The sequence below is a fragment of the Balaenoptera borealis genome, assembly GCF_965194805.1.
Source record: "Balaenoptera borealis genome assembly, chromosome: 11".
NCBI classification, from domain to species: Eukaryota; Metazoa; Chordata; class Mammalia; order Artiodactyla; family Balaenopteridae; genus Balaenoptera; species Balaenoptera borealis.
In genome coordinates, this window is record NC_138868.1 from 100,325,427 (window position 1) to 100,351,305 (window position 25,879).

Below are 25,879 nucleotides of genomic sequence, written 5' to 3' on the forward strand. Positions count from 1 at the left end.
GAGATCAGGGCTGGGTAAGTGTTTCAGAGCAGCCCCCTCTGCACCTTCAGCCCTGTGTCATTTAAACCAATCACCCATAACCCAAGGCAATGCAATCTGGGGCCAGACCCAGGTCACCATCCCCTCTGCCCTGCCCTGCCCTTCCCAAGGGCCATGCTGACTGAATGTAGACGGTGAATCTTGTTTTTATTTCCATTTCCAGGGCCGCAGACCCGGCTATTTCTCCTTCCTGGACCCTTTTTCTCCTGGCGTCTGGCTCTTCATGCTTCTAGCCTATCTGGCCGTCAGCTGTGTCCTCTTCCTAGTGGCTCGGTACTCTCCTCTCCCCTTCCCTGTCCTCACACCGCCACCTCGTGTCCACCTCTGGGAACTGCATGGGAGGGGGTGGGGAGCCGGAGAAGGGTGGCTTGAGAAGCCCTTGGTGCCAAACCAGAGGGACGGGAGAGGGACTCAGGACCTGAACCACTCTGCCCAGCTGTTGACCTGGCACTGCCCATCCATCCATCTTTGCCCACATCCCCTACTATGCACAAAGAAGACAGGCGAGCTTGTCCAAATGTGCTTCTGCGCCCCTGCCTCTTACCCTTCTCGTTCCCCAGTCTCCAGCCCGCCAGCTTGTGTAGGAGCTTTGGGAGAGAGAGGAGGGGAGGAAGGTGGCAGGAAGATCACTCTGATTAAGTACCGAGCCTTTGGCAGCCCTGGCATCCGTCCTTGCCAGGATCTGCGACAAAGTGCTGAATGACGAGAAGCAGAGCCTGAAAATCTGGAGTGGGGGGCTGGAGGCCTTGGTGGCACAGGCGAGGGAGAAGGCCTCCTCTGCAGAGGGCCTGGCCCTTCCCCAGCCCGAGTCTGTCTGTGAAAACACAGCTGCCCTGTTGAATGGGGACTGCGGAGGATGGCTGACAGCAGGAGGGCAGGACAGAGAAAAGCCCTGGCAAGTAGTGCTGAGCTGAGACAAATTGTCCAGATCCGGGGTTGGGGAGAACCAGCGCCCCTGCCCCCGCCCCCGGAAACCAGAGACTGTCCCTGGGCCGAAGGAAGAAGCCGAGGAGCGTCCCAGGAAGATGCACAGAGAGGGTTGTTTCTCTCTGAGGCTAAGTTGGACCAGCCTGGGCTTCAGAAGAGCCAACTGACTATCCAGAAGCAGAACAAGCTCTTGTGGCTCCGGGTCATTCCCTCAGACCCCCGATTCCCACTCAGTGCTCAGCTCACCACCCTGGAGGAGCCGAGACCCGCTCAGGGTGAGCTTCTAAAGGGCTGCCAGTGGCTCTGGTCCAGCGGTCTCCTCTGCCTCGGGGCCACGGAGGCGGGGCCAGATGATTCTGTAGTGAACATTCCACCTCTATGGGGTGGGGTCTTCCGCAAGAGCACGTCTATTCAGTGCTTGAGGGGAGACTGTGCACCCTCCAGTTAGAAGATGGAGCCCCGGGGGCTTCCCTGGTGGCGCAGTGGTTGAGAGTCCGCCTGCCAATGCAGGGGACACGGGTTCGAGCCCTGGTCTGGGAAGATCCCACATGCCGCGGAGCAACTAAGCCCGTGCGCCACAACTACTGAGCCTGCGCGTCTGGAGGCTGTGCTCCGCAATGGGAGAGGCCGTGACAGTGAGAGGTCCGCGCACCGCGATGAAGAGTGGCGCCCGCTCGCCGGAACTGGAGAAAGCCCTCGCACAGAAACGAAGACCCAACACAGCCAAAATTAAATAAATAAATAAATTTATATTAAAAAAAAAAAAAAGAAGAAGATGGAGCCCCAAGGAACTGCAGGGTTCCAAACCCCGGGGCAGTTCCCAGCCTGCCCGAGAGGCATTGAATCACTCAGTCTGTGCCTCTTCCAGTGGAGATCAAAGCCAAGTTCAGGAAGTTGTCCCTGGCCCATGAGATCCAACCAAACAGGGAAAGGCCTTGCTTACAACCCGGTCGTCTTCAAAGGCTGCGGCTGCTTATGCTGCTCGGGTGCCACCCACCCCCCCTTGGGCCTGTAGGCATTGCCACTGTCAAGTATCTGTCGTCAGTGTCGACTGGCGAGGCACAGGAGCCGTCTGACACTCTCCCTGTGCACTTGGCCGCACTGCCTGCGGCTGCTGAAAGGAAACGGTCTGCCTGAGTCCTGGCTCCGCTGCCCTGCAGTTCGCTCTTGCCCCCTTTGATTGAGCCCCTGTGTGTAGTAAGCCATGGCTCTCAGGGGACCTCGGGGGCCTGCAAATGGTCTTAGGGCTTGGTTACCAGACACACACACACACACACACACACACACACACACACATACACGCACATGGCTGCTTCACCACGCCTGCCACAGCCTGAAGCTTTTCAATCAGCCCTGGGGGCTTAAACAGCCCCTCTTCTCTGCCCTACACACACACACACAAACACACACACACACATGCACACACTGCCCCCTAGGATCCAGAATTAACAAAAAAATTAACCAAGAAGAAACTGTACAAAAGGTCTGATCATACATCCTATATATACATATATATATATAATATCCTGTATATGTAATATCTGAGCATAAGGTAATCTGGCCCAAGGTAGTGGCTTTCAAACAGGGTTCCCCTAGCGTGGGGGCTCCTGGAAGGTTACGGAGACGTGGAGGGGCGGTGTGAAGAGGCTGGGCAGCCAGAGCTCTGGGACCTCAGCCCGTCTTCATTCAGACCAGCTCCGCTCTTCTCTTGTATATTGTACTTCTGGGTAAGATTTTAGAGGTGAAAAGATATTTGAAAACCACTGCTCTAAGGCAGCCGTTCCCAAGCCAGCTGATACCAGAGTCACACAGGGAGCTTTAAAAAGCTTGAATTTCTATGTCTGATCGTCTCCAAATATCTAGGAATGAGGCCTGGAAATCTGTATTTTTGAAGCTCACTTCCAGTGGCCCGTAGGCTTGGGAACCACCGAGGTGGAGCACCACGGGTACAAGCCAGCCCCGCAGGCCACGAAGAGAAGGAGCACGTCTCGGGGCAGGGGCCAGCGATGGCACATTGGCCTTGTATTCGGGAACAGGCAGCAGCGATGGAAACGTGGGCCAGCCCTGCAGCACGGCACATGCGCACTAGGCTGAAGGGAAGGCCGGGGGTGACGGTAACACCCTGTGAAGAGGCAGACCTGCCCTGCTCCGCACACGCCCAGACGCGTCTCTCACATCAGAGCTGGAAGGCTTTGTGTGGGAGGCAGGCTGGGGCGGAAGAGGGAGAGCATGTGTCTGGTGGGCAGGAAGAAAGGGCATCAGAGGTACCGCTGGGAGAGAGAGGCCAGCGTGGGGCTGCGAGCGACAGTGGGAGGGAGCGCCGCCCTTCTCAACCCTGTGTGCCCGTCACGCTCACCTGGGGAGCCCTAAAAATGCTGATGTCCAGGCCTTACCTGGACAAATTAAATCAGAAACTCTGGGTGTGGAATCCAGGTATCGGCATTATTTCAAAAGCTCCCAGGTGAGTCTGAAACACAGACAGGGTTGAGAACCAGGGCCTGAGCCTGAGGGACCATCTGGGCTAGTGGTTCACAAAGTGTGGTCCCTGGGCCAGTGGCATCCACATCACCTAGGAACTTGCAGATTCTTGGGCCTCAACCCGATGTACCGAATCAGACGCTTTTGCCACAATCTGTGTTCTCCCGAGCCTTCTTGGTGATTCTGATGTCAGTTAAAGTTTGAGAATTACTACTCTAGGCCGACGGCTTTCAAACCATGGCTCTGAGGGGCTGTAGGGTCTCTCTTTGGTCACTTCGGGGAACTGAAGGAGGCAGAACAAGCAATTCCCAGCCGTCTATTCTGTGACTTGATTTATTTTGAAAAAATTAAAATGTTTCTTTGATTAAAGAAAAACAGTTCCGAAACTGCCAACATAGTCCAACTTTCTCATTTTTCAGTGGGAAAACCCAAGTCCCATAGAGGGGAGGGGCTTAGCCAAGGCCACAGGCCAGCTACCAAGGTCTCGGGGCGAGGCCAGGCAGGGGAGCGCCCTCACACCCTCAGCACCCCTTCCTTCACGCCCACCCTCCGCAGCACTGGCATGTGTCCCTTTCTCTCACAGGTTGACGCCCTACGAGTGGTACACACCCCACCCGTGTGCCCAGGGCCGGTGCAACCTCCTGGTGAATCAGTACTCCCTCGGCAACAGCCTCTGGTTTCCGGTTGGGGGCTTCATGCAGCAGGGCTCCACCATCGCCCCTCGTGCCTTATCCACCCGCTGCGTCAGTGGCGTCTGGTAAGATCCTGGGTCCTCGGATAAGCCCTGATCCAGCTTCCGGTAGGCAGGAACCTCAGCTCTGCCCTAGGACAGCCTCTGCCAGCTCAGAGGGTTTGGGGGCAGTGGGTGGGTGCGCTTTGGGCCATCTTTTCTCCTTCTCTGTTCTCTGCCTTGGAGGTCTAGATGCAGAGGGGAGCCAAGGCAGGAAAGGAGACCGAGTGAGAAAATGCCTTGAAGGCCCACAGCAAAGCAGTTATAACTTCCTAACCTGAAAATGACCAGAGGTTGAGAGGCAGGGCCTGTGAACGCATATGCAGATTTATGCAAATGTGAGCATGTAGAAGGAAGTCCCTGCAGGAGAAATCCAAGCCCACGCCCCCTCCAGCAGCTTTCTGGAGCTTTGCCCCTCTGCACCTGACTCTGGGGGCCTGCCGGACCTGTCCATCTTAGCAGGTGTGGGAAAATGCAAGCTGTTAGTAGCTCGGAGTTGGACAGGACCTCAGGGAGCAAGTTGCCATCATGATCCACACGGGCAGTCAGCCAGCCTCTTCCTGGAGCTCCCTTCTCCTCTTGGCAGGGCAAAAGGAACATGGTGGAATGATTCGATGTGTGGGAAAGTTCTCTGAAAATTTGGAAATGCTACATAAATGTTTGGACTAATCATTGCTATTAGGCCATTATGGGGGGAAATGAAATACCCAATGAGGTGTTGAAAGACAAGTTTCCCATCCTCACTTAAAAACCCACTGTCAGGTTTGGTGTCACAGCTTATAGGACTTACAACCTTCATTCGCTCCTCTCCTTCTCAGGAGAGGAGTAAGTGTAAGCCAGAGGAAAAGGAAAGGGGCATGGGTGCTGGGGACAGTGGGGGGTCTGGACAGTTACCTAGGAGCCACTGCACTGGGGCTGATCGGCAGGTGGAAACACAGCTGGGACTGATGCAGTAGGATTTAAACCACTGGGGCAAGGTGCTCACCCGTTATCAGGTCGTGCCCAGGAGTCACTGAGCGGATCACTGGGGAGACCTGGGTCTCACGTTCCCTGGCAGAAAGGACGGTCTTGTCAGGCACAGTCACAGAGCTCCCTCAAAATCCAGGAAATCTGGGCAGAAACCCATAGATGAGACGTCAGCTGCAGATTCTGATCCCTTTCTACTTGGGGTTTTCCTTCCAGAGGTGCTTGTTCCCACATGCTGCACGTAGGGCTCCATTGCCTGCTTCCTTCACCTGTCAGCTCCCACCCCCCCACCCCCAGGAATCCCCTTCTCCAGAGAAACTCTGCCCTCGTGCTGAGGGGAACCACCGGTCCTGCAGGCTGTCGGCTCAGCCCACTGGCTCAGCAGTGCTTTAAATAGCTGGCCCCAGGTGGCTCGGTTACCCTGCTCCAGAACGTCTGTGGAAGGGAGGCTCGGCCCTTCCCAGCCTGACCCGGAGGTGTTGGTGCGCCCCTCTGCCTCTTGGAATTCTTGGTTATAAAATCAGGGCTTCAGTTAGGTTGGCTCCCTGGGGAGTGGGAGGTCAGAAAACAGGGCCATCGTGGCCTACCGTGGCACCCTCACCCAGAGCAAGCGACGGAAAATGCCACGTTACTAACAAGAATGCCAGCTTCACAATGATAATGCCCCTTTCACCCAGGAGCAAGTCTCCACTGGCCCCTCCGGAGGGAGAGTGGGCATGATTTGCTTTGTCAGCAAAGGTGACGGGCTTGCAATGAGCTACTTACTCTCTCTGATCCGTCCTTTGTGACCAGTGGCAAAAACAGCCACATGGCTGCCCAGGGCGGAACAGATGCCAGAGTGTAGCCATGGGGCTGGGGGAAGCTCCCCAGCCAGCTCTGAGGTCATGTCCACACCCAGGGCTCATTAACCCTCGACAATGTGGCAGAGCAGCTTCCGAATGCACGCCTCCACCTGGGGACCACTCACCACCACCACCCCAGCCTCCTCTGGGGGAAGCTCATGAGAAACAACTTCCAAGAGGGTGTAAGAGCCCAGGCAGGAGCAAGGAGAGCAGGTTTTGCAGATGGAGGGACTCCTGGCCCTTACAGGTCACAAGTAGTGAAGGTGGACAAATGATTTTCATTGCATCTCTACATGTCTCTGTATCTCACACTCATCTCATCCTTTACAGATTATTAGTCACTAATGACATATTATCTCACCTGATCTCACAACACTCCAAAGACAGGTGGGCCAGACATTATTATCCCCCATTTATTAGACAAGCAAACGAGCTCAGAGGAAATGTGTGGCTTTTCCCCAAGGTCTCATAGGTGGAATTGGACAAAGCCAGAACTAAAACCAGATCCCTTACTGGTGATCTGGCGCGTGTGGATGTGCCCATCAAGTTGATGGGTGCCCCTGTTCCTTCACTCCTGGGAGGCAGCCTGAAGGAATTCTTGGACACGTGGCAAAGGGGACAATGGGACTTCCTGCTCTTGGAAATCCACCTGGAAGCTGCCGGCTGCTGCAGCCCCTGGCAAACAGTGTGCCTTGGTTGGCAACATCTTCATCATGAGTGAAGCCTCATTAATTCAGACTCCACTGATTCAGAGTTTGGCGATTATCCAACCTCAGTTGTGCTTACATGTATCTTTGAACCCCTATAAACAAATGGATTAGGAAGCAGATCCATACTGCTGACCAGATGGTAGACGTCTTGTTTAACCTACTTAAGTGAGCAAACTGGTTTTAATGACTTTAGCATGTATGCTGCTGCCTGAGTTGCAAAACTATTCTAATTTTAAATAAGTCCGATCTGCCCAATAAAACAACCTTCCATTTTGAAATAGAGTGACCATTGTAAAAGCATTTTCTAATTCCAACTTCTCAGCAGTCCGAAGGTGCTTTTCACCAGCTCATCTTGAAGAGTTTCTGCTGTTACAATCTGTAGAACTGGTTATAGAATACAAATTTCTCAGTTACTTGGCCACGTGACTTTGCTTCTCTGAGCCTCGGTTTTGTCTTCTGTGAAATCAGGATAAGATTTTCACCTCCCTGAGTTGTAGGGAGTACAGGAGAGAGGGGGTGTGGCTCACAGTAGGTGCTCAGTACATGCCGATGCTGCTCTGAATGTCGGCTGCATCATGACGGGGCTGGGGGAGGCATCCCGGCTCTAGCTCTGAACAGAGCCTCCAGGGCTGGCACCCTTAGCTCATTCACTAGCTCATTGCTCACCGTCTCTCAAGCTGTCTCATGTTCATGGACACACTTCTTTTGAGTAGAAACCCAATAATCACCTCCTTTAGGAAATAAGAGAAAGAAAACCACTGTCTTCTTCTAGGCCACCCTCCCAAGCCGTTCCTTTCTGTTGACATCAAATGCCCTGCCTCCTTTCTCTTCCCCCACTAAGCCCCTCAGAAGAGGGCCACCTGGTCTCTCCCATGTCGCAGCAGGACTGGGGATGGGGTTTAAGACTCCTGGGGTGCCCCAGCAAGGATGACTTCTTGGTCTTTTCCTACATAGGTGGGCATTCACACTGATCATCATCTCATCCTACACGGCCAACCTGGCAGCCTTCCTGACCGTGCAGCGCATGGATGTGCCCATTGAGTCGGTGGACGACCTGGCTGACCAGACCGCCATTGAGTATGGCACGATTCACGGAGGCTCCAGCATGACCTTCTTCCAAGTAAACCCATATGGTTGCTCGCCAACATCAGGAGTCGGGCAGAATAAAGTTGAGATGTTTGTCCACTGGAGATAAAAACATCTTGCCTCATCCCATCATCCCTTTTGAACACCTAATTTGGAGGTTCTCATGGGGCTCATTTTTCCCCTGCTCCCCAAAATACCCATGGAACCAGGTCCCCAAAGCACTTGGGTTAATATCAGCCCTGTCCCAAAGTGTTATACATGAATGATCAGTGCTACTTGAGATGATTTTAGTGGTAGAACTATTTTTTAATTGCAGTGGTTTCATATTTATTGTAATTGAGTATTAGAAAAAAATATGCAGTGACTCTAACCTGTACTTTTATTTATATTTCTGCATAAGGTGAGGCTAACGTACACATTTAAATTTATTAAGTAGGCTAAATTTTATAAGTAGTGCTTAGACAAAGCAAGATTGGAGTAATACACGAATGACTAACGTGTAAGGAACTTTAGATTAAGCTGAGCTGGTTTCATTGATCCCAGACTAGATAGATCTCAGATCAGGACCGTTTTGGCTTCTCCGAGTTTTCCCTTGCAAGGCTCAGGAGCCAGCCCTGCCACAATGGTGTGTTAGCTGGCAGGCTACCAAGGCTGGCAGAGCCAACTGTATAGGAGTAGTTTGCATTTGCTTCAGGCTCTCTAGGGAAGCAGATTCCCCTGGAGTCAGTGAGTGTCTAACCAGTCTGTGACCCAAGAAGTTCATTATCACATGAAACAAGTCCAAGGCCTTCAGTTTTCTGTTTCCCATACAAGTCTCAGGGCTACTGGCACAGGGACCAGTGAAGGCATCATGCAAACACAGGGTTTGGCTAGACCCCCAGAATTCTCTCAGTCTTGTTATTATTTGTAAACTAGAAGCCAACATTGGATATGTGATTGACAGATTAGTTTAGGGTTGATAGAGAAGAGCTGGCACTGCCCCTTCAGATGATGTCTCTTAAAAGTCCAAAATGAACCTGAGTTTGCTGCCTCTGCGCTGAAGGACAGTAGAGGACACAGCCAGAATTTCCATTCTCACTTTGGTCAGAACATGGAGGTTGGCAATGGAAGATGGGTGGATGAAGCAGAACCAACGATCGAAGCAGTAGGCAGAGTTTACACACCTTCAGACCCTGTTCCTTCTTTGTCTTTGTAAAAGGTATCAAAGGCACAACCCTCTCCTCCTGCCATTAAGCAGTGGCAGTTGTGAGATGAAAGGGAACAGGTTCTTGAATATAAGGAGGGGACTGAGTAGCAGAAGGGCCAGAATTTTAGGGACCACTTGGATGCCCTCCCTTTCCAGACCACCATCTCCTTTCTCTTTCCTCAACCTGCGTCCTTGCGTTCTTTTCCCAGAATTCCCGCTATCAGACCTACCAGCGCATGTGGAATTACATGTACTCCAAGCAGCCCAGTGTGTTCGTGAAGAGCACGGAGGAGGGGATCGCCAGGGTGTTGAATTCCAACTACGCCTTCCTTCTGGAATCCACCATGAATGAGTACTATCGGCAGCGAAACTGCAACCTCACTCAGATTGGGGGCCTGCTGGACACCAAGGGCTATGGGATTGGCATGCCAGTCGGTATGCAGGAGAGGAACAGCCTCTTCGGGTAGCTCCACCCAGGCAGGCTCAGGGTAGCTCCAACCGTCGAATGCAGCCTTGAAGTCAACAACCCCTGTTTCTAGAACCGGGTTCACAGTGACTTGAGATGGGCATTCTTAAGGTTTTTTAAAAAAACGAATCCACATCCTTCCAAGTCATCAGGGATTAGTACCCAGTCCTTAATTATGGAAGGGCTAATTGATTAGTTATTCATAGATTAATTATTAAAGGGCATATGGATGCCCTTGGTGTATTTTTTTTTTTTTTTTTTTCTTGCCACACCACACAGCTAGCTTGTGAGATCTGAGTTCCCCAACCAGGGATTGAACCCAGGCCCTGGGCAGTGAAAGCATCGAGTCCTGCCCTTTGGCCATTTCTCTGATGTCTGACATCTCTACTAGCAGTGGAAAGGAGACGGAAGAGATGGTAGGACTCAAGTGAATTAATTTTGCTATTAGTGTCCCTGGTGAAAGGTTTACTACGAAAGGGGACTGACGTGACTGGAGGAGACGGCTTTCAAATCATCTGTGGATCTCACTGGTCCATCTGGTCTGAGTCAGAGTAGGTAGCTGAGAGTGGGCAGGAAAGCTCTGGTATTCACCTTGCTGACTGTGCCCTCGGTTTATTATAGGAAGGTAGAGATGCTTGGCTTCCGGAAAGGTATCCCAGCTGTGCCTTGTAAAGAATATCCCTGCTTTAGGCCTTCCCCTGGTGATGGTTCCTCTATCAGAAGGGGAGGGGGAGCACGTTTGTGACTTTGTGACCATGGAGGAGGTCTGGAAATGTCCCCCAGTGTTTCAGACATGTACCCTTCCCACACACACCATGGAGAGCCACATTGTATAGGGCTGTCCTTGTCCAAGTCTGTCCTCATACAAGGTTGTCCTGAAACCAAGCAGCCGGGGAAGAAGCAGGAATGGAGGAAATCATCTCATGTGGGGAAATTGATACACAGGATGTGCATCTTTGTTGGTATCTTACACACCACTTCTCTCTCTTTTTGTTTTTTGAAGTGTAGTTGATTTACAATGTTGTGTTAGTTTTAGGTGTAAGTTAGTTTCAGGAAAGTGTTTCAGATATATATCTATTCTTTTTCAGATTCTTTTCCCTTACAGGTTATTACAAAATATTGAGTATAGTCCCCTGTGCTATACAGTAGGTCCTTGTTGGTTATCTATTGTATATATCGTAGTGTCACACCCCTTCTCTTGATCGGTACCTAACTCAGAACTCTATACATTGTAGGCCTCACTTATACCTGTGTCATGTGAAGGGCATGGGATGGAGTCAGGCAGATCTGGGAACGCACCCTGCTTCCTGGCTGTGGGACCTTGGATAGGTTATTTAACCTCTCAGAGTCTCAATTATCGCATTTGTAAAATCAGGTTTCTAATACGTACCTCAGAGGGTTGTTACAAAGGTTAAACTGAATAATCTGGTCTCACTACAGTGTTTCATCACACTTAGCCTGTTAGGGGGAACATTAGTGCCCTCCCCACATTTTCCAATGTTCCCTCTGTTATTTGATAAAAGCAGATGACTTCTTCAGGACTGATCAGAAGCCAAGCCAACGAATATAGGCAATAATATGGTTCACCCTTGAACTCTGTAATTTCTGACCCTAGTAGTTCTGTAAACTGGAAGCCTCACTCAGGGCACCTGCACACCCTCCACTTAGCATCATATTTCATTGATTTCATTAATAATACAGATTATGGGCCCCTTTGAGAAATTTACTGGTTAACATTGTATTTAAAGATGGTGGAGGGAACCACAAAATGAACCTAAGGTGCACCTTGATAATACTCTAGCAATTTAATAAATTTAACTGAACTGTCAAGTGCTTCAAAAGTTTTCATGGCACAAACCTATAGAGTTGACATAAAGCAGACCGACTCTAGAAATTCTCATCAGTAACCAAGGAAAAGGGGAGGGAAATGCATTGGTTCTCTGTCTGAGGTAATGCTGTTTCCATATGTGTTATCTTAGTCTTATCCCACGTGCAAGGGAGATGTGGTTCTTTCCATTCTAGAGGAGAGAACTGAGATTCAGAGCTGATAAGTTACTTGTCCAAGGTCACAGAATAAGTGGAGAGAAAAGCTGAGCTGGAGCCTAGGGGGCCTATCTCCAAATCCAGCATTTCACCTCTCAGACCGTGTTGCCAAACGGGTCCACCAGCTCAACAGGACAGGATAGATGGGGAAGGTGAGCTATGGGTTAGCCCAGGTTGTTAGATCAGGCTGGGAAGAGCATTGCATAGTCGATTGATGGGACAGAATTTAGGTCCAGGAAAGACAAGCATGTGTGTCCTTCTTAAGTGGAAAGTAAGGGTGTAACTATGGAATAATCAGTGTGGTTAGACCCAGGAAGATGAAGAGAAACAGAACAAGGAATGAGATGGAAAATTAGTCAGGTAGTTTAGGAGCTAAGTAGGCAAACATGGAGTAAGCAGAATAATCCTTTCATGGGGCCCTTGGGATGCTATTGAGATTGGGTTGAAGATGCCTTGAAAACTGTTTGAAATGCCTTGTTGGCTGGATACTTGTCTCTAAACCTGGAATATTCATTAGTCTCACCACCCAACACCATCTGTTAGTTCCAATAGCCATTCACTTCAAATGTGTGTTAAGTACCTGCTATGTAATATATGAGGTTATATTGACGTTCACCCAGATCACATTCAGCGCTGCAGGCTTGGGGTTTGAATGCCCAAGGGTAGTTGTATCTGTAGCAGGGAAGGTTCTATCTATGGAGTCATGGGCTGTTAGAGTGCTAGGAGATCTGGGAGCTGATCTAATTCCTTACCTGTCAAAGTGCAGCCCATGGCCCAGCGGCAGGGCACCGCCTTGGAACTTGTGAGAAATGCGAAATCTCAGCCCCCAGCCCCAGACCCACTGAATTAGTCTGCAGGTCGACAAGATCCCCAGGGGATTCCTGTGTGCATGAAAGTTTGAGAGCAGGAATCTATTTGTTCCAGCTTTTGCCTGTATCCTGCATCAGAGCCCTTTTCCCTGGGGCGTCTGTCCACATCAGGCCTTTACAGAGCTTGGACAAGAAAACTGGGCAGCTTAGTTCATTTCCAGCCTCCTGGCGGCTTTTTCTTAATGATTTTTCTTAATAATTTCAGGCCTCAGCCTGTGCTGGGGCATCAAGCTTTCCACGGTTTCATTTAAGCCTGTTTTTTGTGATTAAACCTACATTCCAGAACCAAAGCTCCTTGACCATACTCCATACGAAAAATTAAAAAAGAATTGCACTCAACAGAGCCTTCTGTCTGAGGAGGGAGGGAAGAGCGATGTAAACAGAGTAGTGGATGGGGCCAGGGGTTCTGGGGCACCCAGCAGGCAGCTGTGCGGGAAAGGGGGTGCCCCAGACCGATCCTCCACACAGATGGAGGAGAGGAAGCTTCCACCTTGCTCTGGGTGGCCCTTTTCTCATTGGTGGCCGCTCCGGGTAAACAATTGTCGGGTGTAATGTAGTGAGAGTTACAAATGGCAGAGAAACTAATTTCAATAAAGTAGAAAATAGGCAACTGATTGCAAGGTTTGTGTCACAGAAGGTTTCCCTCCTTGGCCTCCCAGGGGCAGGCGGACGGGAGCTTTGCAACCAGCTTACCGCGTGCTGGTGGGGAGGGAGGTGGGTTCACCCAGGTAGAAAATGTCGGCGCCTGGATGGGGAGATGGGCAGCACAGCTGCCCGGAAGGCTGTCCCTTGACCCATGCTGGGGTCTTGGCCACGGGCTGGGCGTGCCAGTCAGCGTGGAGAGAAGGAAAGTAGAAACGCCTGGTGCCCTGCATGGCGCGGAGGGTCCTCGGCCTGAGCAAGTAGAGAGCCGTGCTCCTGTGGGGACCCCTGTCCCTCCCCTCCTATGTTACGTGGGCAGGGTGGCAGGGAGGTTTACCGGGAAGGGAGCAGAGAGATGCGGACGTGGGCACTCATGTCCTGTGTTCTGGGCTCTCCTGTGACCCACAGGCTCCGTCTTCCGGGACGAGTTTGATCTGGCCATCCTCCAGTTGCAGGAGAACAACCGTCTGGAAATTCTGAAGCGCAAGTGGTGGGAAGGGGGCAAGTGCCCCAAGGAGGAAGATCACAGAGCCAAAGGTAAGGGTGGCCAGGGCCTCCCCTCCTGCCTGGAGGACCAGAGCTGCTTGTCTCTGGCGTCCAAATTCCAAGTAATGCCAGGTTGAGAACAAGCCTTGGAAGGAGCCGAAGGCCGGGCTGGGACTGGCTGGGCTCATCCCTGTCCCAGGGTCTTGGGCTTAATGTACGGTGTCCACTCCCGCCCGCTCCCGAGTCCTAGAGATGCCACCCCTGCCATGTTTCCTGAGTCCAGCCACTTCTGCGCCAGCATCGTCTCTTCCGCCATGGCCCAGGCCACCAGCACCCCACAGTCGTACGATTACAGCAGCCTGGCCCCCTCTTCCCCTCCTTGCGCCTCTGCACTGTTCCCTCCACCAGAAGCCAGGGTGATTCTTTTTAAGACGCACATAAGCTTGCGGCCTCGGCCTGCGCAAACCTTCCAATGGCTTCCCATCTCACTCAGAATAAAATCCGAGCTTTCTATGGCCTCCCGACCCTTCCTGATCTGTTTCCCCCTTTTCTTCCTGTTCTCCAAGCCTCCCAGCCTCCTCCCACCTCGGGGCCTGCACACTGTTCCCTCAGAAGGTCCCTCAGAGAGGCCTTCCCTCCCCACGCCACACATCTCTCCCCTTCCCTTGGGCTCTGCTTTTCAGACCTTATCACTACCTGATAGTATAGTTTCTATTCATTTGTTTACTTTCTGCCTCTTCGACTAGAATGTAAGTTCCACGAGGGCAGGGCTTGTCTTCCTTACAGGGCTGTCCACAGGGCCTGGCACACGGATATTTTATTGAATGAATGATAGATACGGCTGGATAGAAAGCAGTCACTGACTGACGTGTAGTCGAAGAGTGTCGAGGGTCCCTGAACACGCAGCATTTTCTGTAGGGGGAGCATATATCCTGGCTTGCCCGGGATAGTCTCGGGTTACATCTGTTGTAGATCCATGAATGCCTGTTAGTTATTCTTAGAACGCCCTTTCATTTTCAAAGTGTCCTGGCTTGGGCAATAAATCATATGGTCACCCCAGTCATCTACTGCAGCCTTTGCTAAAATATGCAGCAAATTTACCTGTACACACTCAGCCCTGGGGAGGCAGCTGGGGAGTAAAGTGAATGATGCTATGTGCCTCCCTCTCTGCTCAGCGTGAGTGATTATCCAGGATGAGAGAGTCAGGGAATGACTTTGTGTTTCTAAGGGTCTCCGTGTGCCTCTTGATCCTTGGAGGAGAGGGCTCAGGAATGTGGACCTACGGGGACAAGCCCTTTGTCATCTGGAGGAAATGCTGCCGCTTCCTTTGCAGGAACGGTGGGAGGCCACACCATTCTTGGCTCTCCACTCCCCAAAGGTCAACGGTGGAGGAGACTGACTCTTGTTTGTTCAGAGAAAAAAAGAAATGGGGGAGGTACAGAGAAAAGTATCAGGAAACTTTGGTGGATTTGAAAGAATGCACTAGATGTTGAAGATGCCCAGGACCGGTATAGGAAAGGAAGCGGGGAGCGGGACGTTGCAGGCAAGAAGCACCTTGAGGGACGATGCAGAGGCAGAAGTCGGTGCAGTGGGCAGGGCTGTGAGTGGGGACCGCAGGTGGTGTGGGTGTGAGAAGAAAGATTCCCGTGGGGAGATCTGGGCTGCCTAGACGGTGCGTACCCGGGAAGGTGTGGGTAGCAGGATGTGCCTCCACCGCCCCCTCCCCAGAAAAAGACTCATGGATTGAAAGCAGTCTAAATCTGACTGGGCCCAGAATAGTCAAAGTAAAGTGAGATTATTGGTAAGCTAATATATGTCCGTGTTTTTCTGTGGGAACAATGAACTTCAGAGTGGTGGGAAGGAGTGCCGTCTTACCAAGGAGATGGAGGGAAACAGTAGTGGCTTTTGATCTGGAGTAATTTAAAATTTAGCGTTGGCCGAAAAGTTCGTTTGGGTTGTTCCATAACATCTTACGGAAAAACCTGAGCGAACATTTTGGCCAACCCAATAGAAACGGAGAGGTGGACCTGGGACCCAGAGTGAAACAGGAGAAATGTCCAGGTTTCTGTTGCCCTAGAAGCCCCTGGTCGCCCTCCAGCTGCCCCTCCCCACAGTGGGTCGGGTGCCTTCCGTGATTTTGGATGGAGCCCTCAACACACTGTGTTACAACTCTTGGTTTCCTCTGCCCAGGTGATGGCATCTTAGATGTGGACCCGTGTCACCTGCTTCTGTGTCCCTGGCCTCCCCTACAGAGCCTGGCACATAGTAGGGACTCAGTAAAAGTCTGTGGGATGTGTGATGAAAGCCACTGACTGGTAGCTGTCAAAAGCCACCAATTACTGTCCTCTTGGGCCACGCTAAGGTGGCAAATGAAACTGTGCTATGGTGCTTTCCCGAGTAGCCTTCGCGCTCAGAGCTCTCCACTCCTTCGAGTTGTTCCTGCCTCTGAACAGCTGCCTGAACATATGCAGGGATGCAGGGATGCTGTAGACGCGGGAGGCTGGAGCAAAACCGGGGGTGGGCAAGAGCAAGGGCTCAGAGGGGTGCAGGGAACTCACAGGCTCCCCACCGGCCCCCGGCTGCCAGCTCTGGCTGCTCCAGGCCTCCCGCCTCTTTTCCTTACCACTAGTTGTGCGTTTCCTGGCTTTCCTTTCTTTTGTAAACCTGATCCTATTTGATCTCTTTGAGCCTGTTTCCCCTCGAGACTCACTACTAAGTTGATCCCAGCTCTCCAGTTTCCCCTTTCATCCTTGCCTTCTAAGCCTAGCCACAGGCCCTTCCCCTTTGTGCCCTTATTTCTTTGTGTTTATTTTCACTGCTAATCTATAGAGAAACAGTTGAAGGGCAACAGATTGACAAGGCTGGGGATGACGACACAGGAGCTGGGACCTTACAGTTTTCACTCAGGGACCTCAATTTAGATTGTCTCTCTCTCCCATTAGAGATTTCACCCGAAGTCCAATGGGCTCCCCCGCACCCTACTCTAAGAATGGGGCTCAAACATTTCCCTCCTGCACACTTATTTGTTCTGCTGACAGGCGCTAGGTTGGTTCTCTCCTCTGAGGCAGTGTAGACAGGGTTCAAGATCACAGGCACTGGGTCAAATGGACTCCACTCCATAGATGGCCTTGTTATATACACTGTGAAGCACCTTTAAGCCTCCGTTTCCTCGCCTGGAGAATAGAACTAGAAATAATAATGCCACCTCCCCGGGCTATGGTGAAGACTGAATGAGATAAACCATGTTAAACACTCAGCAAAGCACTGACGCAAAGGAAATGAGAACTGATTCTATTCTAAAATCTAGGCCTAAAGAAGAAATTGAGGTCTGAATAGTATCCACAGCCACAAGTACGCCCATCCACTCCATGTTCCTCAAGGCTACATAGCTTTTCTAAGATGAACACTTAGGACATTAGTTTGTCTGTTGATAGTTGTCCCCCATGGATGAAAATCTCAAGTGCAGGGTCTGTGTCTTATTTTTCTATCCCAGTGACCAGCATATCATCTGACATTTCATCCGTATTTGATGAAAGGATGAACAAGGAATGAATGAATGAATGAATGGGCAATCATCTCAAGGACGTCCAGACTGGTCCTACTTCTTAAGTCTTTTTTCCCCCAAACAGGAGCCCTGACACCCCAGTGTTAGATGGAAAGTGTTCACAGAGCCCTCACTGCATCCAATGAACAGTGTAGACCACTGTGTATCAGGCACTGTGCTGGGCTCTGAGAGTATGAAAAACAATGAGACATGGCCCTGCCCTCAAGAGGTTTAGAGTTAAAGAGAGGCACAGATTATCACTATAATGGTTGCACTGTAGGAGTGCTTTCATAGAGCTGGACAGAAAGTGTTATGAAGCCCAGAGAACAAAGTGATTAATTCTGCACAATAGTCAGGGAAGGTTTACAGAGACATTGGGTCTGGACCATGAAGCATTCATTAGGAGTCACAGCTTTAGGAAGGTTGTGGAGCAGAGTTGTCACACTCAGAAATTGGTTTGGATGAGTAGGATGAGGTTGGAGTTAAGAGGGCATTGAAAACCAGGTGAAGGCATGTGGACAGCAAACCAGTACGTCCCAAACTTTCCCAGGGAAAGAATTAATAGCAGAGGACACTGAGTATGCATGTTTGGGGATCTGGGGACAGAGTCTAAAGCAGCCCAGCATGTTTGGAATTTCCTCTTCTGTTTTGTCCTAAAAACACATGTGAATTTTGCATCTGACAACGTAATAGGAGCATGTTTATGTAATAGAAAAATGCTTTTCATTCCTAGACTCTAAGTAAAATCGGTGTCCCAGGAAGATGCCCTGTAAACACCCCAGAGCTTTGTATATGCCTTGGCACACTAACAGCACAGTGGACCGGGTTGGAGACATTGGTGGAAGACCTCAAAGGTTCTGGGGTGAGATGTGGCCTCAGGAAAGCAGGTGCTGTGGATGGAATTGTGAGCTGTCCGTGGCATTCATGGTCCCAGGGCACAGTCATTGCCTCGGGAAGAACGGAGTCCAGTTATTGGCTTTAAGTTCCAAAAGAAGTTGTTCCAACTCAGCAGAGACAATGTTCTTAGAAGTCATGGTTTTTGATTTGCTAAAAAAGTATCACTATTTTGGAATACAGAAGGCCAGTACCTGAAGGAAGCTTTGCATAAAGCTAACACTAGAAGTTCAGAGAGCCAGGCCACCCAGTCTGCAAACCAGATAAAAAGATGCAAACCAGGAAAGGATATGTTAGAATGTGGAAGGTCCCTGAGAAGGAGCCTTGTGCCCTGCTGGGAGGGGGAGAGTGCCAGAGAGAACTCCTAGATTCCTTGGGGATACTAAGAGGTAAAGAGATGTTTGCTTACTTCTGGATTTGGGCATGCCCCACAAATATGTGTCATGCCACGGTGGAGTGGGTGCATGAAAGATGGCACATGGGGACCCAGGGCAGAGAGGTCCCAGGGACAGACCTGCATTTTCTGGGGCCCCAGACAAGGATATTGGAAATCTAAGAGGAATCTGGCATTAGGATGGGACATCTAACCCCATCCCCATGACACATAATCTCCTTCCCAACCCCAGACTTGAAATACATCCAGGAGTGAAGGGGGAACAGAGAAAACAGCGTATTTAACTGAATGTAAATCTGAAATTTAAACATAAAGAAATCGCTACATTTTTGGCAATCAGGTGGAAACGGGAGTTTGAGGTAGATGTTAGGTACCTTTATAGGAAAATTAAGTTGTTGTTTTTGCAGAGTGGTTGGCTTGGGATATTCTTCCCCATTCCACAGAATTTTAGGAAGACTGATCTGACAGCAGAGCTCAGGATGGATGGAGAGGAGACACAGGGAAAGCAGGCTCTCAGAGAAGATGGAAAGGACAGAGCAGGAGGCTTCTTTCCACTCTCCACTGAGGGACTGAATGTTCCCTGGCACGGAGAAGAGAACTGAGCAGATGAAGAGAGAAGATAAACAGTGGAAGCCATCCTGCCCGGGTCCCACGTGCTTCGGAAAATGCTAGGGTTCTACCAACCAGCCGATGTTAATTTGCCTCCATGCGGTCGTCCTCGGGAGCAAGAGGGGGAGCTGTATTAACAAGTGGTGATGTCCAAGAGGGGACTGTCTGGGAGATACTGTGCAAATCACCGTAAGAACCAGGGCTTCGGCTCCCAGCCCAGCCACAGCAGCTAGTGCCAGTTTAATGCAGTGGCCCCATTTCTGCCATGGCTGAAACCCAAACAGACATTACTCAGAGAGACTAAAAGGCTTCCTGGCTGAATGAAAGTCCACGTGACCTCCCCCAAGCCAGGCCAGAAGCACTAGCCTGGAAGGAGCAGAGCCACTGCTTGGTCTCCCTGTGACAAATTAGCCATCAAACTTCTGGAATAAAACTCACTGCTCTAGAGACCCCCCGCCCCCCACTACCTGTGGCAGAAGAACAGGGACCAGCATGGCCTGAAAGATCTCTTCCTTTAAGTCTTTCATGGTGGCCAGGAATGGAGCCGCTGGACCATGTTTTTTCTTGTGTCTCAAATTGAACAAACGGCAGTCCTTTTCATTTGCTTTCCAAAGCAGCTTCCAGGGGATCTTTCTTTTCGTGGTTGGGATCAGTTGGCTTCCACATGTGCCTAAAGAAAGGAGGAGGAGATGGAGTAGGCAGAGAGGGATGGAGGTGAAGGGAGCTATGAGGGCGGTCCTGTTCTCAGAGATCCCTGAAACTGAGAGTGACATCAATTGCAATGTACCAGACAATGTGCAGTGCCTCACATAATCCTTTTCTACTTTATTATCCCCTATTAAAATGTGAGAAATTTCAAAGAAAATGATCTGCTGCTACTTCACTTCTAACCCAGTATTACAGCTCCGGTATCACTGCCAAATTCCAGAGAAGAATCCTAACATTGGGATGATGCCACCACCTGAGTCTTTTTGCCAGGTCTTACTTGGCTCTGGTGAGAACCACAGCATTACCCCTTGGCTTCATCTCCCCATTTCTTTCCCTGCCTATAGCTCAGTGACCAGCTACCTGCATACACAGCTGAAAAACGCAATGGCAGATCATGTGGAAGACTGGAGAATTACAAAAAGAAGCAGGCTTCATTCCAAGCTGTTTCATTTTCTTCTGCCTTGTCTTTTCAAAAACACTTTTTTAATTTATTTTCTCACTCAACTCCTATAAAAAGAAATATCGCTAGCCACTCACAGAGGCCAGCATCCCAATTCAAGGGGATTGGATTACCGAAGGCTTTGCAGAACAATTGCCAGACAGAAAGGTAGTCGGTGAATTCCAAGGAAATTAAATACTTTTATCTTGAAAAACACAAGCTCGCAATCAGGCTTCAAAGGAACATAAATACACCACCAGGCTGTGAAAATCAGGGTCCCCTTTCAAGGATGGAAAAGAGGCCGGTGGCATTGACTCACAAAATCCTTAGAGAGCAGGAAGTTTGCTGTCTGGCACGGCGGGAATGAAAGTGTAAGACATCTTAGCAAGAGCGGGGGCGAGTGATGGGGGGGGTCGGGGGAATCGTGGGGACGTTTTCCTTTCTCTTTCTTCCCTGGGGGCTCAGCTCTATTATCCTGGTTCTCTGGTTTCTCTGGAGAGGGCCAAGACTGGAAACCTGAATATGGGAGTTTAGATAGTGTCTCGAAGTGATGCTTGCCGAGGAAGCCTCTTCCTAATCAAATCAGATTGACTGCTAAGAGACGGGGGAAACTCCGGGGGAGGGGGGTGCCGGAAAGCACGATCGGGAACAGAGGTGAACCATGGCCCAGTGTGTCTGCGTCAAAGGAGCTCAGCAGTTACAAAGACCACAGCCCCACTGTGTCTGGAAAGTGAGCCAAGATTAAGTCAATGGATCATCGATTCAAACATTTGCTGTAATGTTCCCAAGGAGAGAAGGGGATTTTATAAGTGGAACTAATAGCCCGTACATAGGTTTCACTTCCCCAGTCACTTGGGGCGAGGGTGGGGTGGTCCTAGGCATGAATTCAGTCACAGGGAGCCAGGTTGAGGTCTGTAATCACAACCCTGCAGCATGAGGGACCATGGGGGCCCCGAGTTCTAGGGAGAAGTGATATGGGGGTAGGGATACGGGCTCAGGCTCTGGCTTCCATTTGGATCTGGCACTTCCCCTCGCCAGCCGTGGAGCCCTGGGCAAGTTACCTGACTCCAGTACCTTGGTTTCCCGGTCAGGAACATGGAGGTAAGGGTAGTGTCAATTTCACCGGGCAACTGTTAGGATTGAATTAAAATGTTTAGCCTGGTAAGGTGGCTCATAGTAAATATTCATAAAGGTCAGCTTTATTTTTATAAACATTAGCTGGGCAGTCAGATTTATCTAGATTTCACATCTGGGCTCTGAACACTTGGGCAAATTCTTGAAGTTCTCTGAATTTCCATTTCTTTAATTGTAAAGTGCCAACCATGGACTTTCTTTACAGTATTTTTAATGATAATTGAATGAGATAGAGAATGTTTTTTTTTTACATGAGGTGCTTGAGCTCATATTTTGATAAATTGTAAAGTACCTCTCCCATAACTTGTGTTTTGATAAATTGCAATATTTATCAGATGCCTCTACCATCCCTCTTCTATTCTGTGTTCCTTTCTCTACCCTTCTGCCATCACCGTCTCCAGAATCTGCTGGGTCTAGTCAACAGATGTCATGGTCAATGCAAGAAGAAATGGCAAACAGTATTTCACAGTCCTCAGCAGTGCAAACATGACGATTCGCTTTATATTTTCTGGGAAGGTCATACGGGTCAGCTCACATACGGGCACGTGAAGTTGCTGTTTACAACAAATAAGTCCACGGAGGTGGGACCACTTAATGTATTTGCATGGATGTAGGTGACTGTAGCTCTGAATTAGGAAGTGCTTGAAAGTCAAAATGGTCAAAGAATCCATGTTTTTGTCAAATATGTTCAATGTGGAAGATTGCACCAAGCTTCAGCACCTAGCGTAGCGCTCAGCTCCCGGGAGCTCCTCAAGAAAGATGTGTTGACCCACGTCAAAGACTAAATACACTGTCCCTTGACAGGATTGTGCTATAATGGTCTCTCCTCCCTCTGCACCTGCTCCGTGGCTCCTGTGGCCTCTGCCTCTTTGCTTCCCAGGCTCCCATTCAGAACGAGCTTTCCTGCATCACAGTTGCAAATTCCCACAGTGCCATCTGGAGATATGTATGGGTTTTAAGGGCTGGGACATACGTGCACCTGAATCCAAGAAGCGATTATTTGCCAGTCAGAACCGAAGGCAGAGCAGGTGGGGGGGTGGGTGGAGATTCAAATCTACTCAGAGATTCTCCCTTCCAGGTGGCCATTCTAGTTCTAGAGACAACGTTCTTCATTTGCATTTGTCAACGATCATTTGTATTTGTGGGCAATCTGTGAGTGACACACCACAGTTGGTCTTCAATCAACCAGGAGTTTGTGGGGAGAGTTTGATTCCATTTCGGTTACTACAGCCTTATGGCTGAGGCCTAGCTGAGGCTCAGAGACTCAAGTGTCAGGAGAAAAGCTCAGTTTCAACGCCATCTGTCTGGATGGCTTCTGTGAGGTCCTGTCTGAAGAAGGAAAGGGGGCGTGATGAGATGATTCCTCTGCAGGTGTGGAGGGCCTTGGGGTCAGCCTGGGGGAAGTCCACACGCCAGGCTCCTCTGAGTGAGGGCTGAGAGCTGCGGAAGGCATTTGGCTTCTAGGAGAATGACTAACGACAGCGTTAAGGGAACTGCTGCGCCCTCCTAACTCCGCTTCCCGCTCCCAGCTCCATCTGTTTCTCAACTCCGACCCTGCCAGCAATCTATTCTTGCTTCCACTTTCCAATAAGTTCCTAAAGGCACGAATGGTATACAAGCCCCGCTCCTAGGAGGAGGGGGCCACTCAGCCAGGAGTCAGCACGCCGGAGCCAACACCCGTGATTAACATGCTGGCCCTGAAACGCGAGAAGCTGGGAAAGAGAGGCTGTGGGGTGTTTCAGTGACTCATGGTTTCCACCAGCATCCTGTTCAAACCTGAGCTCCTCAGAGAAGCTTTCCCTGATCTGATCAAGGTTATCCCAGCACAGATCACCTGTCCATTTATAACCCTATCCCATCCCCGCCCCCCCACGCCTGCCCGCGACCGCGTGTGGTCAAGTCCATGCTGTGGATCGTCCACGTCATGTTTAGTCCCACTCTGGCCAGCCACAGAGTGCAGTCTAGGCCACCAGGCTGGGAGCACTCAACGAGGGCTGGCCCACTTTATGATTATTTTAAACAACATTTAATTAGGAATGAATACATATCACAGTATGGATCCAAAGCTTTTGAGAATTCATGCTTCTACACCTGGGATGTCCATATCCTCTTTCTGTCAGCTCATTTTTTCAACAAACATTTATTGGGCTCTTATGATGGGCCAGGGGTTATAGAGTTGAACAAGACATGGCTCTTCCTCTCAAGGGAATCACAGTCTAGTGGGAAATCCAGATATATAACATTAAACTAATTATTATTTTATGCAATATCAGAGTGGCATATGTTGTATCAGAAAGCATCTGATCAGAAAGATCGCTCAGGCAACTAGGTGGACGGTAAAGTTGAGGAGGACACAGCTACGAGCAGGGAAATCATTTTGGAGATGCTGCCAAAGTCCAAGCAAGAGATGGTGGGGCCTTGAGCTAGGGAAGTGGTAGCAGAGAGAGAGAGAGAGAAGGTAAGAAATTGAAAAGTATTTAGGAGGTAAAATCAGCAGGACAGTGCATGGAGGAGAGGCAAGAGGCCAAATGCAGGGAAATGGGAGAATATGCCTCAGAGCAGGCAAAGGCGATTGAGAAGATTGGTGGAGAGCAGAGAGCAATGGCTTCATAAAAAGCCAAGAAGGGGGAGTTCCCTGGTGGTTCAGTGGTTAGGATTCGGTGCTTTCACTGCTGTGGCCTGGATTCAATCCCTGGTGGGGGAACTGAGATCCCACAAGCCTCGCGGCGTGGACAAAAAAAAAACAAATGCCAAGAAGGGCGGTGGTTGACAATGTCAAGTGTTACCAGAGGTCACTTAAGATTGGGACTGGAAATTTTCCGATAGGTTAGAAACAAAATGTTCGTTGGTAACCTCAGTGAGCTTGGTTTTAGTGGTACAAGACAAAATTTCATGGGATGACAAGTGAATATTCGGGAGAGTAAAAGTGAATTCAGGGCTTCCCTGGTGGCCCAGTGGTTGAGAATCTGCCTGCTAATGCAGGGGACACGGGTTCGAGCCCTGGGCTGGGAAGATCCCACATGCCGCGGAGCTACTAGGCCCGTGAGCCACAACTGCTGAGCCTGCGCGTCTGGAGCCTGTGCTCCGCAATGGGAGAGGCCACGACAGTGAGAGGCCCGCGCACCGCGATGAAGAGTGGCCCCCGCTTGCCACAACTAGAGAAAGCCCTCGCACAGAAACGAAGACCCAACACAGCCATAAATAAATAAATAAATAATAATTAAAAAAAAAAAAATCATGCTACCTATCATGTTAAAAAAAAAAAAAAGTGAATTCAGAACACAATCATTTTCTCCTTTAGATACCATAGACAGACCACCTAGCGCCTAAAAGATTTTCAAGTGTCCAAAATCATGTTTGAGATCTGAAAAAAATTATTAGCTTCAAAATGCAAAAAGAAAGCTGCTAAATCAAATTAAGACGTGTAATTAACTATCTCCAAAATGTAACATTGTTTTGACTTCATTAATTTTTAAAGTTAATATTCGTAAAAACTTCATTACATTTAGAAACAAATTTTTTTGGTTTGATTTTTCTCCTTTTGCAAACATTCTCTTGTATAAACAACGACTGCTGAGAAATCACAACATTAACTGTTGCTTGCCACTCCGTCACATCAGAAGCAAAATTTTAAAAATGCATTTAACATAAGATGTGGGTGCATTTTCTCCTACTTGCTTTCATGTGGGATGGGTCTCCAAATGTAAGCGTTTTAAGGGCTGTCTTAACATAGTTCTGGTATAGATAGTTTCAAAAATCTTGCCTAGGGAAGGAAGGAAAGACAAGGGTATTCACTAGACAGAGCTGGAGGGAGAAGGATTTTGTATTTTTCTTTAAGAAGGGAAACATGTGAGTGTGTGTGTGCACTGAGGGAAAGAGTCAGTAGAGAGGAAAAGATTGGGGAGGGCTGGAATGGTGACTGAGGGCGACAGGGAAACACTAGAGTCCAGATGGCAGAATTGGACTCGAGGAGGGGAGAATACCTCTGCAGAAACACGAGGGGAGGTTGAAGCCCTTCAAGGGGATCCTAGTCTTTTTCTACATCAGGCAGAGCTATCCCAAGGTGACAGGAAAGTCTTGTGGTACCTCACCAGTCACTTGGAGCTCTGTTTACCTGAACAGGTGGGCATCTTTGGTATCCCAGTCATCACTTCCCCTTCACCGGGGAGCCCTTTCTGTACGTGGACTGGCTGGAGAAACTAGTTTGTCCATGATGCTCAGATGCACGTCCCAATACCCAGTTCTCACCACCCCTAAAGCTGTGGCTGGACACCCCAGCTATGTCCTTGGTGCATTCCCCCTTAAATGTCCCTTTTGTCCCTGGATGTTCCTATGGTTAGAAACCTTCTGCCCAAATGGTCCCAGGTTATGGGGGCAGGTGATCAAATGAAGCCCAAGCACCTTCCTCTTGGAGGGTAGAAATCTACTCCAAACGCTGTGTGCCTTCCCTTAGAACTGAGTTTTTAAGTCATCTCCTGTTTTTGATTATTCACAATAGAGGATGTTTACTCACACAGGTACCCAAGAGTTGGCTGTGTGGACCTGCAGACCAGAGTATACAATCCATTGGGTACATTCATGATGTGAGCCCTCGGAGCCATTGTAGCAGATCATTGGTGTAGGCAGGCACTGCGCCGGGCTGTGTTATTTTAAAAACAAAACAAAACAAAAAACCAACAGACAGCCA

General features: G+C 49.8%; 1 protein-coding gene across 7 annotated transcripts in view; it reads left to right on the forward strand.

The window, feature by feature from the left end:
- Nucleotides 1–25,879, forward strand: part of GRIK4 (glutamate ionotropic receptor kainate type subunit 4) — a 456,420-nt gene that overhangs the window by 406,864 nt on the left and 23,677 nt on the right. For 6 of the 7 annotated variants that reach the window (XM_082339798.1, XM_082339799.1, XM_082339802.1 and 3 more), the window contains 5 exons: nucleotides 203–312; nucleotides 4,028–4,201; nucleotides 7,647–7,812; nucleotides 9,174–9,399; nucleotides 13,393–13,521. In XM_082339798.1, the coding sequence (XP_082195924.1) occupies nucleotides 203–312; nucleotides 4,028–4,201; nucleotides 7,647–7,812; nucleotides 9,174–9,399; nucleotides 13,393–13,521 (805 nt within the window). Of the gene's footprint in view, nucleotides 1–202; nucleotides 313–4,027; nucleotides 4,202–7,646; nucleotides 7,813–9,173; nucleotides 9,400–13,392; nucleotides 13,522–25,879 lie in introns of those variants that run through there. The other variant, XM_082339803.1, reaches the window with a different exon arrangement.